The sequence below is a fragment of the Aegilops tauschii genome, chromosome 4 (assembly GCF_002575655.3).
Source record: "Aegilops tauschii subsp. strangulata cultivar AL8/78 chromosome 4, Aet v6.0, whole genome shotgun sequence".
Lineage (NCBI taxonomy): Eukaryota > Viridiplantae > Streptophyta > Magnoliopsida > Poales > Poaceae > Aegilops > Aegilops tauschii.
Window position 1 is genome coordinate 408599279 of NC_053038.3, and position 17235 is coordinate 408616513.

The 17235-nt window shown below is 45.8% G+C and overlaps 1 protein-coding gene and 1 pseudogene across 1 annotated transcript; both read right to left on the minus strand.

Annotated features, from left to right (window-relative positions):
• Positions 1 to 1033: 1033 nt before the first annotated feature.
• Positions 1034 to 8862, minus strand: LOC109733278 (wall-associated receptor kinase-like 14). Its single transcript, XM_020292470.4, has 3 exons — positions 6938 to 8862; positions 4936 to 5013; positions 1034 to 2567 (listed from the first exon to the last, which is right to left on the minus strand). The coding sequence occupies exons 1-3, from the start codon at positions 7707 to 7709 to the stop codon at positions 1270 to 1272; spliced, it is 2148 nt and encodes a 715-aa protein (XP_020148059.1). The 5' UTR covers positions 7710 to 8862; the 3' UTR covers positions 1034 to 1269.
• Positions 8863 to 9544: 682 nt separating this feature from the next.
• LOC109733279 (conserved oligomeric Golgi complex subunit 6-like) lies at positions 9545 to 15364 on the minus strand (annotated as a pseudogene).
• Positions 15365 to 17235: the final 1871 nt, after the last annotated feature.

Here is a 17235-nt window from a genome sequence, read left to right on the forward strand (position 1 = left end):
GGCACGTAGCCACATCTCACGCTACACCCTAGCTACTTTTTTCTATTTCTAGTTTGTGTGTGTCATGGTGCAGTGCATGCTCGGTAGATGGATGGATGGATGGACGGGTCGCTGCATGCATGCATGTTGTAGAGCAATAAGAACTAAAGGACAAAAACAAATGAAAGCTAGAGCAGTAAGCTAGCATGCATGCAAGTGCACATAAGATTGCACATTTGCAGGATGGATGCATGCATGCTAGTTGAACCCAGTGTACTGTGAGAGAAGAGTAAGAGGTGATGCATGCAACCCAATTTTAAATCTTTCATTGTTTCAGAAAGAGTGGCCAGCCTACGGTTGTTCGCTGCTCACTTGGCGGTAGGTTACTTTTTATGACAAACAGACGTGATAGCGCTGTTAAGTCTTACCGTCGGGAGACCATAAAGGTAGGTTGTGTTACCCTATAGTCATCGACTTCAACAGTAGAAAAAATGCTAGATCTCAAAATTTTATCAAAGGAGGGTCAAATCTCACTCAACTCTTACAAAAGAATCAAAACACTAAATTTGGCCTCGCGGGTCCGATACACGAAGGCGCTTCAGGGTTTGCCGGTCAGCACGTACCACTGTTCCCGGGACCGTCAGTTTTGTTTGTTTCACCAGAGAACATATTTTCCACACTTGAAGCTGGCATGGGCCGGCAGTAAAAATGATTTCGATTATACGGGTCGGTAATGTGCACACTATTTTGATTTTCTGCGGAGTAGATGGGTCGTGGATCGTACACTTCAGGTGGCGGATACTACGAGGTGATGGAGGCGCGTACGTACGTGCTGCATCTGCGTCTGCGTCGAAATATCACTGTGTGTAAGCGTGGCCGGCACGTACTTTCTCCTGGCCGAGAATTGACCCCGTCGTACTTTTATCTGGACCACGAAATGTAAGCCAAGGACCAAATGCTACCGGGAATTTTACCGGATTTCCCCCGGCTCCACCGTTCGTGGAAAATTTTGTCAGTGAGTTCTAGACAATCATCTCTCCGTCTGCACGTCAACTTGGTCGAATCAATGGCTTGTCAACATGGCGTCTGAGTAGACTAATACCGGTTTCATTTACAGATTGCTTGGAACCAACGCAGAAGGAAAAGGAAAAAAGAAAGAGACCAGAAAATCGCACGTTTTCTTTTCTTTGGTAGCTAGCTAGAAGAAATCGTACATCTCTAAATTTTACAGCTAAACTAACAGCGATGGAATGGATGTCAGGAGGAGCATGGCATGCAGCGTGTTTCAGTTCAGTGAAGCGAGCTGCTATTCCCGAGCAGGCTATTGGAGGAAGGGGAGCTCCTGTCGCTGAACCACCTCTCCTGGACAGACACAGGGGAGGACCCCGCCGCGCCCTTCTCCGTTTCCCGCGCTGCCACAGCCATCGCCGGGGCAGACGTCGACAATGCCTCGCCCCTGCCTTTGTCCGGCCCCAACGACTTGTCCGTGCCGCGCGACGGCGCCGACGAGCATAGCGACGACGTGGTCGACATGAACGCGGCGTCGTCCGTCGACGGCGCCCACCCGCTGACCTGTATCTGCTCCAGCTCGTCGGCGACCTCGGCCATGGACGGCCTGATCTCGCTGTGGAACGCCAGGCACCTGAACGCCAGCTCCGCCACCTTGTGGATGGACGTGAGGGTCCACGCGTCCCGGTGCGGGTCCAGGAAGGGGTCGACGATGTCGTCCACGCAGCCCCTGCCGATCTTCTCCACGGCGAGCTGCGCCAGGTTCACCTCGCTGGGGCCCCGGCTGAAGTCCACGGCCTTCATGGCCGTGATGATCTCCACCAGCACCACGCCGAAGCTGTACACGTCGCTCTTGTCGGAGAGGTGGAAGTTCTGGTGGTACTGCGGGTCCACGTACCCCGGGGTGCCCTGCGGCGCCGTGGAGATGTGCGACGAGTCGACGGAGGTCATGCCCATCCGCGACAGCCCGAAGTCGGCCACCTTGGAGTTGTACTCGTGGTCCAGCAGGATGTTGCTGGACTTGATGTCGCGGTGGTAGATGGGCGGGTGCACCTCCGAGTGCAGGTACGCGATGGCCTTGGCGGTCTCGGCGGCCACGCGGAGGCGCACCGTCCACGGCACGGCGGGCCGGCCGCGCTCCCGCTGCAGGTGCTGCGCCAGGGTGCCGTTGGGCATGAACTCGTAGACCAGGATCTGCTGGCCCTGCTCGATGCAGCAGCCCAGGAGGCGGACCAGGTGGCGGTGGCTCACCGAGGACACCAGCTTCACCTCGTTCATGACGGAGTCCAGGCCGCCGTCGGCGTTGTCGCGGTGCTTGATCCGCTTCACGGCGACGAGGCGGTTGTCGCTGAGGCGGCCGGCGTAGACCGTGCCGTAGGCGCCCGTGCCGAGCCGCTGGTCCTCGGAGAAGCCGCTGGTGGCGCGCTCGATCTCGCGGTACGAGTAGAGTGGCACCGTGCAGTCCACCTCCGACAGGAGCCGCTTCGTGCTCTGCTGCGACCGGATGGACGCGGAACGGCGCTTCACCAGGTGGCACACCACGCAGCCGATGCCCATCACCATGGCTCCAAAAACTATTCCTGCAAAACGTGCAGAAATGTCATCAAAAACCGATAAGGGCTGCAGTTTTGCAGAAGAGTTACAGAGACCTTGTATGGACAAAAAAATGCAAATTATGTTAGAGCGAATGTTGGAATATTATGAAATTTCACGAGACATAAGAACGAATCCTTCCCATGATCGAACTGCGGCTGTACGAATTTTCCTTTTCTTTTGAGATGTCTGTAGTATTTCCGGAGAGTACTTTTTTTAGTAACTTCACCTATTTTATTCTCAAAAGAGTATTTTGTCATTTTAAATAACCAAGCGATACTGGGCTATGTTAAAAGCCCATAAATGAACGAACAGCCCAACCTTGCTACTTTACTAGAACATAAAATACAGCCCAGCTTCAGAAATCATATTAAACAGTACACATGCATGATGGCCCAAAATATTATTCACAGGCCGGAGAAATAAATGATCCCACATAAATGGAAAGACGGTCCTTTCTTCAGCGTGTCAAGAAAAAAAAGTGTCCCCTAAAAAAAAGGAAAAAAACAGCGGGTTGGAAACGGGTAATCCTAATTGGAGCGCGGGGCGCAGCCTAGCGACCCCCCCTCTCCCCGTGCCGGATTTCCATATAAAGAATACGACGAAGATAAAGACCCTCTTTAACGTGAATTCTCATTGATTGGATATCCCGCATAAGGAATCGAAGGAAGACGGGAATCCCCATGCACACTATTCCCTCCCCCCCCCCCCCCCCCCCCGGCTTTCACGGTGCGTAGGTTTGAGCCGGCTCAGCTACCCATTTCCAGTTTTAGGTAGGTTCTAGAAACTTTCCAAACCAGTTTTTCTTTTTATTATTTCGTTGTTATCTCCTTTTCCATTTTTTTTCTACTTTAATTTTTAATTTTTCTTTATTTTTGTTTTTTTCTTTCCACATTCACAAACATTTTCTGAAATTGGGAACATCTTTTACAAATATATTTTAAAAGATCGAATAGTTTTTCAAATTCAAAATTTGTTCATCAAAATCAAAAAAAGGTTCATCAAGTTCAAAAGAATTTTATAAAAATGTTCATCATATTCAAAAATGTTGTTCAAATTCAAAAATTGTTGATTAATTTCAAAAAAATCACTAAAATAAAGTTGTTCATCAATACCGAAAAGTCTTCATTGAATTTAAAATTTAATCATCAAATACAAAAAAATCAAAAAATGTTCATACAAATTCAAATTTTGTAATCAACATAAAACATGTCCATCCAAAATTCAATTTGTTTATCAAAAAAAATGTCCAGTCAAATTCAAAAAATGTTCATTGTTCCAGAAAACTGTGAATATTTTTCTGAATTGAAGCACATATTTTTGCATTAGTGACATTTTTTGAAACTCTATTTTTTTAAAATCCCAAACTTTCCTAAAGAAGCAAAAAACAAAAAAAAAGGAGAACAAAAGGAAATGAAAAAAAAAAACAGGGGAGTTCCGTCTCGCACCTGCGCCTGCCCAAGGCCATGCGTCGGAGCGAGGCGGGCCGTTTTGGGGAAGGTTCAAGGTTATAAAACCTTCCCGGGCCTGTTTTTCTTTTTTACGCTTTTTTATTTTCCCTTTTTTTCTTTTATGTTTTTGCGTTTCTTTTTACATGTTCATGTTCATTTTCTCTTTATTTTTTTCATTTTTCTTGTTCATTTTTTGAACATCTATTCTATTTTTGGGAACACGTTTTGAAATCGTGAACATTGTTTTAAATCATAAAAATAAATTTAATTCGTAAAAAATCTATGTGATCGTGACATTTTTCAAATTCACAAAAAAAATTGCACTTTTTATTTTTTTTATTTTTTGTGTATATTTAAAATAATCATGATCATTTGTAAATCCGCAATAATTTATTCAAAATCCTGAACATCTGTTAGAATTTGTGAAACATATTTTGATATTCAATTTTTTAATACCGACCATTGTTTGAAATTCAGAACTGTTTTAAACCCCCCAAAAAAATTATTGAAACAAAAAAAGCAGAAAATAACAAAAAGAAACAAAAATAACAGGGGCGCCCTCCGCTCATACGGGCTGGCCCAAAAGCACGCGCTAGCAGATGGTGCGGGCTTGTTCGCTACCCAGCGACCTGTGCGTGAAATAGAAGGTCCCGTTGAAAACATGCACAAAATATGTGAGTGGGTGACATTTGTTTTGCACGATGGTAGCCACCGGCACAACTTTTCTTTTTAGTAGCTACGATTGAGCTTTTTTTTCTTATTGCAGTCTTGGTCAGTTCTAAACTTTCAATCGGTGAGACATTTCCGAGGACGATTGTGGCAGTGCAAAAAAAGCAATCTAAAAAATAAATGATGCAGCTTTCGTAACTTTTGTATCAGCTTATAAGATGCATGAGCAAATTACCTGCCATGATAAGACCAACGAGGACGATCTTGCCACAATCTCTTAGGTAATTTGAGCGGTCGCACTTGGACTTGGAAACTGTAACCATTGGACACACAGGTGTAAGATTGACGAGAAGAGGGGAAAATGGGAGTAGCAATAATATCAAGAGTTTGACTTCACACAATATTTAGCAATTTCAATATAATTTAAGCGCCAATTTGAGGAACTCGTTTCATAACGTTACATTGACATGCATGCAAAAAAGAATATTCCAAGGCCAAGCGCCTGCCAACGAGCTAGTTAACTACTGATTTACTCTCGCCGGCAGATCTCAAATATCAGATGACGTTACACTTCACGCAATTTTATTCAGTGATCAAAAGTTAACTCAGCTATCAATAGATACTTGCTGGTTAACGAAGATTAATATTTTGCAAAGATTTTTTTTTACCAAATTCAATGTCTGTATTCCACCACATTTCGTATTGCACGTGAGAACCTCCTGAGAAAATTCAGTGATGCATGATTTTTACAGTATGAAATGCAAGATGATTATTTTCATTCAAAACAAAAAGAATGGCTAATGCTAGGCCTCGGTCGGGTTATATTTCACCCGATCGATCTCCTCCTCCACCATCCTACTTTAAGTGGAAAATCTAGGAATACAGATCATACCCATACGCAACATCATTGCAGCGTTTACCACCAAACTCGTAAAAACTCATTCGAGAATATTGCAGCATTTCAAACACACCACATAGCAAAAATTATATGTATGCAAAAATCTCCATTCGTTGAAAAAAAAAACGCTGAAAAATTGCTACCATACTCACATCACAATATATAAAAAGACTAACATAAGCAACATATGTGAACAACACATACAACAACAAAGGAACACATTTGCAACATCAAAACAATTTGTTCCTTTGTCAAGATGAAGGTGCGTGTGCAACAAACAACATATGTGCTTGCGTGCATGTCAAAACAATCTAGGCAACATAATAAGATCTGTGATTCACTAACCCCTCCCAATCAACAATGGAGACACCACACAATGGAGACACCACCCTTCATAGATCCTAGATCTTCGGAGCCCCGAGAGCTAAGTCACACAACCCGGTACCCACTCCCCATACTCACAATGCCTTCCCAACGTTGGTGCTGCAAAGTCGCAATGTGGTCATCCATGAAGTGCTGGTGGCACTCGAGTGGAGGAAAACCTAGAAGGAAATGCATTGTCGGTGATAGAGGCGCTGGGAGGAGATAACGACGCCGGACCAGGAGAGAGGAAGAGTAGATCTAGATTCTGGATTGAGAAAGAAAGAGGAGCACATGATGGGAGAGAAGGAACTGAAAGAGGAGTACCCCTCGAGAGAGTACACAGAGGGGAGGGGGGAGGTGCTATACCCGGGGTAGAGCCGACCGATGGTCGATTCGATCGATCATTTCCTAAAAATTAACCGAGAAACGAGTGCAATCGCACGTGTTGACAATGCAATAAGACGCGACAAAAAAGACACCATCTAAACACTCAAAAGTGATGATTCCCGCTGCTGCTCTTCATGCAGAGGCCGAAGATTATCCTCCTTGAACCAGCACACCACGAAGGCCCCGTGCCATTTGTGATGCCTAACACGTCGCCGGATCGGGAGAAACGTGAGGGAATTCAGCATTGTGTGTTTTAATCGACGGTGTGAAACGTAATGGCTACCAAGAAAGGGGGCGGAGCCACCTTATCCATGAGATATTTTTGTCAGAGAAGTCGGTGGGCAGAGCCTTTCGTGGTTCCATTGAACATGTGGGTGACACAACCAAAGAACCAGGGATATGATCAATTCTTGCCCGTCTGTCTTCAAGGTGCCAATGGTCCACGATTCTAGGTACGCAGCCGACGCCGCGGATTATTAGTTGCGTGGTCAACGAGAGCTAGTCTGTCTAGCTCGCACAACTTGACTCGCTAAATGGAGAATGAAAACAAACAATTAAAGAAATACTCGTTGTGGTGCGAAGCACTGACCTTCCCAGCAGCCGGTGCCGTCGACGAAGCCGTCGCCCTGGAGCCCCTCCGGGCACTCGCACTGGAACGCCTCCGGCCGCGTCCTTGTCGCCGGGAGCTGGGTGCAGTTGGCTCTGGCATCACAGCGGCAAGGCCCCGGTACCCACCAGTCCAGCTCCAGCGCGCCGAGCAGCAGCGACGGGCCCCCCGCATCCGAATAGCTCACCGCCGACACCAGCACGGTGCAGTTGGACCTGAGCACCTCGCTCTTGTTCAGAAAATGGTGGCCGCTGGTGAGGTTGCTATGAGGACGAGGAGGAGGCAGGATGCAGCGGATGGACTCGTTGGCGGTGCAGTGGGACGAGGGCATGTCCATGTAGCGGTAAGGCGGACCGCTGCAGTTGCTGGTTTGAGGAGCCCCAGCGGCAGCGCTGCATGAGGTGGCGACGAGCGCGTTCCGGGAGGCGGGCGCGTAGCTGTCCGAGAAGAGCGCCTCGACGGACTCATTGAACCGGCGGGAGCAGTCGGCGGGCAGGTCGAGGATGAGCGCGCGCGACGTGACGTTGCGCACGAGCAGTCCCAGCTCCCTTGCGCCGCCGAGCCACGCGGCGCCGACGCCGTCGGCCCCGACGTGGCAACCGAGGCGTATGGTGCAGCCGCTGGAGAAGCCGAACGGGTACGGCAGCTCCATGCCCCCGCACCTCCGCTCGCAGCTCCCGTTGCCTCCGCCGGCCGCGTCCGCGTGCAGCAACGCGGCCGCAAGCAGCGGCAGCAGCAGCGCCGCGCCCCGCATCTCCGTAGCTAGCTAGCTTAGCTTATCTTGCTTCCGAGCTCCGAGCGCGCCGTCCCTCTCATCTTAGATTTGTTCCTATAGCTAGTGAAGCAAGCTTGCTGCTAGCTGCGGCGCAAAAAATGAAGGCGCGCGCGGCTTGAGTTGGACCTTGGACGAAGGAGAGGAGGTGGTGATGGTGTCTGTGGTGGTGCGCGCGCTTGCGTCCCCGCCGCGTCGGCTGTCTTTTTTGTTGGTTCATTGGAGTGGAATTTTCCGCATTGAAAGCCGAGACCAACGACCAACCTACTCCTACTGCTCCTGCTGTGCTGTGCTGCCCCATCCCGCACTGCACACACAAACACACTGGCACGCAGCTCATCACTATCCTCCCCTCTATAGCTAGGCCCCAGAGTATCCAAGTAATCACTCCAACACTTCATCCTCTCGTCTCGCCGTCATGGGAATGCGGGGCCGTACGTCGTCGTCGTCGTCCGCCCGCAGCCCACGGGCGCCCGTTCCCACCACAGGCACAGCCGCGTCGCGCTCACGGTCACGGCTAGCTTAGAGCACTCTCCTCCACCGTGGCCGCGCAGGCGTGGACCGGAGACCTCGGCCTCGGCCGCGGGTAGCCGCCAGCTAGCCGGCCCACCCTCTCCACACGCTGCGCCCACTTGCCGTGCGCCGCATGCCAACGAACGTTATGACGGACTAGAAAAATCCCGGGCCAAACGACGACGCAAGGGATGCAACTGGTCGTTTTCTTGTCCGGGAAACGGGTAATGGAAGTACGCACGTATGCTGGTGGCCTTAGATTAAGAGAGGACGTAACCTGACAGGGTTTTCAGGATTAGAAGAAGCTAGTTTAGTAGCACCACTAGGAGGCGGCTAGGCTAGAGGCACCCTAATCACGTAGGATGGTGGAGACACCTAACCATGCAACTATCTGCTTAATAATGCTGTTTAATTTTGTTCGTAGGGGAACTAATTAATTAAGGTCAACCTACCCTACGGTGCTGATGAGCAGCTAATGGATGGGGTGTGCAGTATTCAACGAGGTTGATGCTGCTATTACAAGCCACGCTACTCCATAATTTAAATTAGTTGATTTGATTGACTGACTATACATATATCATATTTTTCAGCTGCCGAAGAGGAGAAAATTTGATCACGAAGTAAGAGGAAAACTGTTGCCAAAAACAAAAAACATGTTGTCAAAAGAAAAGTAAGAGGAAAACAAACAAATGTACACTGCCGACAAGCTTGAATACCTTTTCAACCATACCTGGATAACCTGTCCCTGATAGTATTAGTTATCCCCCAAGAAACGGCCTTGGATCCTGATTAGCGGCTGCTTCCACTTTCCACACCGGCCAAAGTTCCGAGTTCCGCTCGTCGCCGCAGTCAACAGCTACAGCTTGCATCCGCCAAATCAGCACGAAAAAAGAGATCAGATAGCGGGGGGCCACACACAAAGTTCCATCAAAATCAGCTGCTCGTGTGTAGTAGTAATATTGAAAGTAACACAGTAGGATGCAATTGATTCCGACGGAGTATTGTGGAAAGGAAAACAGTGACATCCTCTGCCAATTTGCTCACGAGAGCCTCTGGTCCACTGGCAGTTGCTTGACTCTAGTTGGCAAGTTGGATGCAGTTATTCGGCATCGCTTTCAACCCTACACAAGAACCGGAAATACTGGAATCTGGTTTCTCCAAATATACAATTCAATACCGGAAGTCCGGAATGCTTCTCTTCTCTGGTATACAACTGGTACCATTAATCTGACGATGATTCATGTGGTTTTATAAACAAGCAAAACTGTAATACAGGACCATCAAGATATGATATAACAGTTCACTAAAAGGTGTAACCACTTCAGTATTTCTTCAGGAAGAAATTGCAACCTCAAATTTTAGCAGGTAATATACATCACAGTGATTCTGAACATGAATCTCCTCTCATTACATGTATCAAAAGGTATGGTCTGTGGACCTCAGATTTCCAGTATCGTTCTTATCTGCTCCGGCGAATGCTTGACCAACGATCTTGGGTCAGGATAACAGTTCTTAGGATCCATCACCGCCTTGTAAATGAGCTCGTAAGCTTCTGCTAGAGCTCTCGCCAAACCGTAGCACGCGTCTGAGCGTAACCTCGGAACCTGCAGCTGCTCGAATTCCGGCAAAGAGCCTTCTGTTCCTGTCACAAGACCATAGAATGCCTTCAAGCACTCCAGAAGCATTTGTGGTGATGTCTCCACGACGTCTGCTAGAGGTCTTGCATCATCCTTGCCGTCAGTGGAGCTGTAGTTCTTTATGTATGGCATCTTACTTGACAATCCACATTTACTGAGAATGCTATCAGCTTCATTATCTACCAAGGCACGCGTGTGTGTTTCGATCATAGAGCGAAGGTTTTTAACATAGCTTGAAATTACTTGGATGTAAGCAAATGTCTACAAGTTGATTTGCACAGCTAAAGCAAGCTAAGTCTACCCAGTCAAAGGCTTAAAGCAAAAAGGTTTCTGATCCGAGCATAAAAAATCACAGTTTCTTTAATCTGATCAGTGCCCAAAAGGTTATGAAATAAAATTGAACACAAAGGCAATCATGAAATCCACAACACAGCAGCTGTTTCTCATAAAGCCAGTTATATTTTTATTCTGGGACCATAAAGCGAGTATTAAGGAATGCAAATTGGAATTGCATGCCTATCAGTATATGTAGGATCAGTTCATCAATTACTAAATCATAAGTGATTCCCGTGTCGAATAGTGCTAGGCTGCTAGCTGCAAAATGATTGGAAGTGTTTGATCTTATCCATCTCTGCCCTGCTAGTTGTCTCCTTTTTTTTCTCTACAGTTTGCACATGCCCGTTTCACTGTTGCAGCTACAGGGAACTTTTTGAAATTTCTTGACTTCACATCTGTATTTTACTAGTCTAATAACTGTATGGTGTGTGGTAGTGACTGGCAACAGAAAGAAAAAAGGCTGTCTATTTTATTAGTTCAGTTCATGACCAGAACATAAGTACAAAGGTTGCTCCAGAATAGTCACAGGTCCAAGGGATTCACATTACGATACACATGGTAAACAAAAAGAATTATGCTACTAACCAGGACCGATGTAGATGATTTCTTTGATAGAATAGCATCAACTGAGATTGAATCTCTCTTACTTCCGATAGGTTCAGAACTAGTTCTACCACGCCGTGCAAGTGCACCTTTTGACTTTTGTGCCTCTGCGGCTTGCTCACACATCTGAAGAGTAGGTCAGGAAGTCAGGATTAGCACTAACAATACCAAATGTAAATGAGGACTCCCTTTAAACCACAATGCAGATAACATCACATTCTGTGGTAACAAGAATAAAGGTATAACAAAACTACTTGTAAAAGAGAAGAACAGCAAATATGGAACACCTTTTGCACCGATAGCGCATGTCATCTGTAGTAACTGGCTCCACTAGAACATACTAATATATTAGTTTCTACAAATCACAAGTACTGATGCAAAATGAGTAAAACGTACACACTTGTTACTTCATATTAGGTGCAATCTAGCGTTACTTTATATTATATGATTACCCAAAAAACCATCCACATGGAACAGCACCAAAAACTTCTAGAATGAAATGAAATATTTTGGAAGTGACACTAAAACACATAATTACTTTGGAGGTATTAGTGTAATACAGATAATATAGATAGCTTGCTTGCTTGAACGGAAGATAACTTGATGGCGAATACAGACACTGAAATACTGCTAGTTTCAAGAATTGTCCCGTAACATCACAGTAGACATAGAGGACAGGAAGATAAATCCTATTATTACAAAAATAATAATATAGAGTGCTCGTGGATACTGGATAGGATAACAATTCAAAATTGCACCAACGGTAAAAATTAGTCAGATTGAACAATAAATTTTCAAATTGCCGGACATGCTTTTTAGACATCTGTGCAAACTAAAGTACATCGAATGCAGAAAGCTCACCTGAATAATAGGATCCAATATTGCAGAAATGACTGGATCAAAGTTTAACCCTTTTCCAGAGGCAGAAACCATCATGCTATTGTAGGTACTTATGAGCTCAAGCAACAGAGAAACTCCCTCCCTCACTGCTGGTGGGGGAGAGAGGTCAACCGCAACAAGTGGAGGATATCGCAATAACTTCTCTCCACGGCTCTTCAGGATGTTGAAGAATGTCCGCTGTGTTGCATCTCTAAGTGACCATATTGTATTGCACAATGCTGTGTCTACACCCAGCAGTTCTGATATCTAGAATAGAAAAGGACCATGTGTGAACTGAATAAATCGTATCTTTACTAAATAGCCAGAACTAGAATTTCAGACTCACAGTGTAACCATAAAACTCCAGGGTATTACTAAGTTTGTAAGAAACTATCAGACTTGGTTGTGACTGCAGAACTTGCTCAACACGAACTTTAAACGGTCGGCATGCCCCTTCAAATATTCTATCGAGAACAAAAGTGAAATCAGATTCTCCTTTGGATGAATCACCTTCTCTTACAGAATGGCGATGATTAGCTGGACCACTGTCACTTATTGCATCCGGATCAAGCAGCGCAGCTATAAGCTCTCTTTCAGATGCAAGTGCCTTCAAACATTAAAGCCAGAAGTTTAGAAAGGCTAAAGGAATATCTTTAGTTGCAGATGAATGATGCATATGTATGCATAATATTTGGAAGGGATTTTATTTAATAAACATTAATTAGCTCATTGCATACTGACTATTAACAAGGATAGACCAAGGAAATCACCTGATGTAGCCATCCCAGCATATCGCCTACATAACGAAGAGGATCATGAGCATGCACTTCTATTGGTCTTGGGAGCCCTCCGGGTCCACCTCTAGTAAGAGCACTTATAAACTGCCTGAATAAGGCATGATGCCTCATATTGGCAACCTATGGATGTGGATAACTGAACTATCAGACACTACTTCAATTAACTGCAACTTTACTATGTATAGAACGTAAACTCAGGTATCATAACTATTTACAAGGCATGGCATACCTCTTCTGCGCAGTACTTGAACAGAACAGGCCTTTCCTTCAGGCACCGAACAGCCTTCTTCAAAAGTTCACTTACTTCAGGATTATCAGTATCACCTGGTTTTTTACACTCAACTTGAACCCACCTGATGATAGGGAAATTTGCATTAAGACACTTGAACATCAAATGTCAAGTGATCATGTTATATAGAGTAGAACACAGCACAATAGCAAATTTGAGCAAGGTATTCTGCAACAGTTCATTCAACAGTACTTATCATGAGAACTTATTTTTCAGAGTGCCAAGTGAATGAAGTCAAGTATAGATGAATGTTGAACACTAGCTTTGGAACGTAGGTAAGGTCAAATTAGAGCATAAAACAAGAACTATAAAAAAAAAGGCAGCCCGGTGCATGTAGCTCCCGCTTGCGCAGGGTCCGGGGAAGGGTCCGACCACTTTGGGTCTACAGTACGCAGCCTTTCCCTACATTTCTGTAAGAAGCTGTTTCCAGGACTTGAACCCGTGACCTCATGGTCACAAGGCAGCAGCTTTTACCACTGCGCCAAGGCTCCCCTTCTAAAACAAGAACTATAAAGTTTTAAAAAAACAGCCAAAGGAAATGTTAGGGTACCATAGTGTCAGTAGCAGTAAAAGCAATCAAAAGCGGTGAGCGGAAATATATCTCCAATTATGGAGTAACAAACAAAGACATCCGGTGTAAGGAAAAGGAACAGCAAAAGAATAGATGACTATAGAAAGATGGCCAGTACCTGCATAATCTTTCATAAGCTCCTTCTTGGTACACGGACATCATATCCATAAGTTCCAAACCAGCACGCTGAATAAATTAAAAAAACTAGGGCATTAACACAAATATCTATGGAATCAGCTATTAGAAGTAGGCTCCCAGTGTCAAAGCGTCTAGTTCTTGGTGGAGTGTAGGGTCATATCCTTACGGGCCCATTCGTTTGCAGGTATTTTTTAGGATTCCAATAGGATTTTTTCCCTATATATGGCATTCGTTCCATAGGAATGGAGGAACTAAGATTCCTTAGGATTGTGCCCATATTGGCCTAATTCCTGAGGATTCTTAGTATTACGTGAGACCTCATGGAAAATTCCTAAAGATTGGAGTGGGTGGGGCATCCTAAACCTTTACTTTTCCTATTCCTTTTATCTGGAAATCTCGTAAACCAAATGAGCACTACATAATTTGAGCAGACCATGTACATTGCAGTAAATGGATTAATAGAACTCCATACTTCCAAAAATACAAAGCTAAAAAAATCAAATTAAGATATCCTATTAACTGCTTTCACCCGAGGAAAGAGCCTATTTATGACAGACAGCTGAAAAACCATTCTTCTAATTGGGTTGAAAGACTGGCAAGAGCAAATGTTGATGTTGTTGTGATCTAGAAAATTAAGGCAAGAAAAAATCTCAAGGACAAAGTGAAAGTACCTGGTGATGTGTTCGCAGCAGAACCTTGCAGTTTGAATGGATTTCTTGGACATGCAATAGTGCCTTAAAGAATTTCTCATCTATATCTTCTTCCCGGAGTGCATGTATCTATTAAACATAAGGTCTGTGAATAACATACTCCAGATTGTTGTGCCACTAAATGGGTACGACATAACACTGTAGCAACCAAAGAATCATTGGAACGACTGATTTGATTAAAGTAGGGAGGAGTACCTCTTCATTTGAAAGTTGGTAATCCCGCAGGAAACATGATACAATTTCTTGGCGCTGAGTGATAACCTCGAGTTCCTATTGCAACCTCTCCGTTGTACTGATGATATCCCCTGTACTTGCACTACAGCTGCTCAATGCTTCCTCAATTCTAACACAATGGCAGCGAATAGCAATCAAGTCAAACCGGCTGGTCCTGGTAGAAACCTTTTGCATCTACAGCTTAATATTATCTATATGTACTCAATTAGTTAGGACAAATAATAAAACACTAACTGCAGGTTCTACATCTAAACTCACAAAGACTGAGTGAAAACATGTGTTCACACAATGTGACAATTCCCCTAAATCTACAGGTTTGAGCTGAACCTAGTGCAAAAAATATCATCAGAAAATAAAGGTTCCATTTCCAGGCAGGAGGGGCAGAAGAACAAAATGCCAGAATGGACTCACTTCTTCCAGGAATCGTCCAGCGCGTGCACTTCTCCCTCGACGCGAACCAACGCCTGCACGCGAACAAGAAAAGGAAAACGAGCAATCAGGCACCAATCGACCAACGGACGACGTGGGGAGGAGAAGCGGGCAGCAATGCGGCAACAGCGCACCTTCTGGGCGGGGAGGGAGGCGTCGAGGAAGTGGCGGTTGATGGCGAGCGCGCGCTGCTCAACGGAGGACTTGAGGTTGCGCCGCGCCTGCGGGGTGTTGTGCTCGTAGAAGGTGGAGAGAGCGCCCAGCGAGGCCAGCAGATCTGGGCTGTCTGTCCGCGTCTCGAGCACCTTCTTCAGCTTCCGGGACACCCCCGGAGCCAGCGCCGCCGCCATCCTGCCCCGCTTGCCCGCCGCCCCGCCGCTTCGCGCAACGCCACCGAGTTCGCGATCTCAATTCGCAGGTGATCTTCCCCTCCGCCCTCCCTTCCCTTCGGCTGAGGAGTTTGGTGATGGCCGTCTGGGATCTGGGGGAAGTGAGGCTTCCGCCGTGCCGCCGTGTTTTTTTTTTTTTTAGAACTCGTCAACTTTATTAATTATCAGCAAAAGTCATAGGTACACAGTTTGGGTCACGAGGGATGCCCAACCAAACATGTCTACCTATCTCTGGATTACAAGCAAACTTGGCGAGATTATGAGCCTCATAATTATGGTTCCTACACTCATGAATGAAAAAACAAGAAGTAAAATTATTACAATGAACTTTGATTTCATGCACTATAGCAGCATTTGTGCCTCCGGTTCCTTTCTCAATATCAGTCACGACTCCCTGACAATCCGAGGCGACGCATATAGACTGTACTGCAAGATCATCCGCCAAAGATAAGGCTTCACGACACGCATAGGTCTCCAAGACCACGGGGTCATTTATACCTTGGAAAACGATAGCCGATGATCCGAGATATAGACCTGTCTCATCTCTGCACACTGCTGCGACCGCTCCTCCATGGCATGACCTAGCTACTGCCTCATCCACGTTCACTTTGACAGTGCCAGTCCGGGGAGGCAGCCACCTGTTCGCCTTTACAGAGGGCGCGCCCGGGGCTCTCCTTCCTTCGTCTCTGGTTTGCACTTGCCCTAGTTCCGCAATGAAGTTATTTATGAAAGAAACAGTATACTGCGGACTCTGAAATATGGCCTCGTAGACTGCCTTGCGCCTAGCATACCAAATGGACCAGAGCGTCACGGCCATCGTAACGAATAACGCATGATCCATAGAATCATAAAGCTCAAATAGCCAAAGCCTCGCATTGGGTTCCAAATTATTCGTCATGCGTGCAACCATATCAGCATGTGATAGTGCCCATACACACCTGGACATGGTACAGGAGACAAGAGCGTGTCTCCACAAGTCAGCGCACCCGCACAAGGGGCAAGTGTCTTGTACAGCCATGTTTCGCTTCTTCAGAGTATTTGTCGTGGGGGGAGAATGATGGGCAAGCCTCCATAAGAATATTCTGATTTTTAAAGGGATTTTTAATTTCCATAAAGCAACCCAGGATTTCTCATCTTGTTGATTCGATGATCCATCCCTGCCCTCTAGCCATTTCTCTCTCTACAGCTTGGTTTTCAAAATAAATTTATAAGCCGAGCTCACCGAGAACTTACCCTTTTTGTCCGGATACCAGGCCCAAAAATCTTCAATATTGCGTGTGCATATGGGAATTTTCATAATCGCGTCAATATCCATTGGTATGAAGATCGATCTTACCAATGCCTCGTTCCACGACGCTGTAGCAGGAGACAGGAGCTCCGCCACCAGCCTTGGGGGATTCGACACTAGATATGTTATACTCCATCCGTTCCTAAATATTTGTCTTTCTAGAGATTTCAACAAGTGACTACATACGGAGCAAAATGAGTGAACCTACACTCTAAACTATGTCTATATACATCCGTATGTGGTAGTCCATTTAAAATCTCTAAAGAGACAAATATTTAGGAACAGAGGGAGTAGGTCTTGGTACTATTTCCTTAGGGATCCAATTATCAGCCCATATGTCGGTACTCTGGCCATTGCCAATACGTCGTATAATTCTCTGTTTCAAAAGGTCACACTCTTCCTTAATGGACCGCCAAATTTGAGAAGGCCTTGAACCAATTTCCGCCTCAAGAATTGTGCACTCTGGAAAATAAGCAGACTTGAGTATTCTCGCACTCAAAGTATGAGGTTCCTGAAGGATTCTCCAGGACTGTCGTGCCAAAAGAGCCAAGTTAAGTAATTCCATATCTCTGAATCCAAAACCTCCTAGATGTTTCGGTCTTGTCATAACATCCCATGAAACCCAACCTGGTTTACGTTCTCCCTGTTTGCAACCCCACCAGAACTTTGATGTGGTCACATAGCCCTCTAGCGTC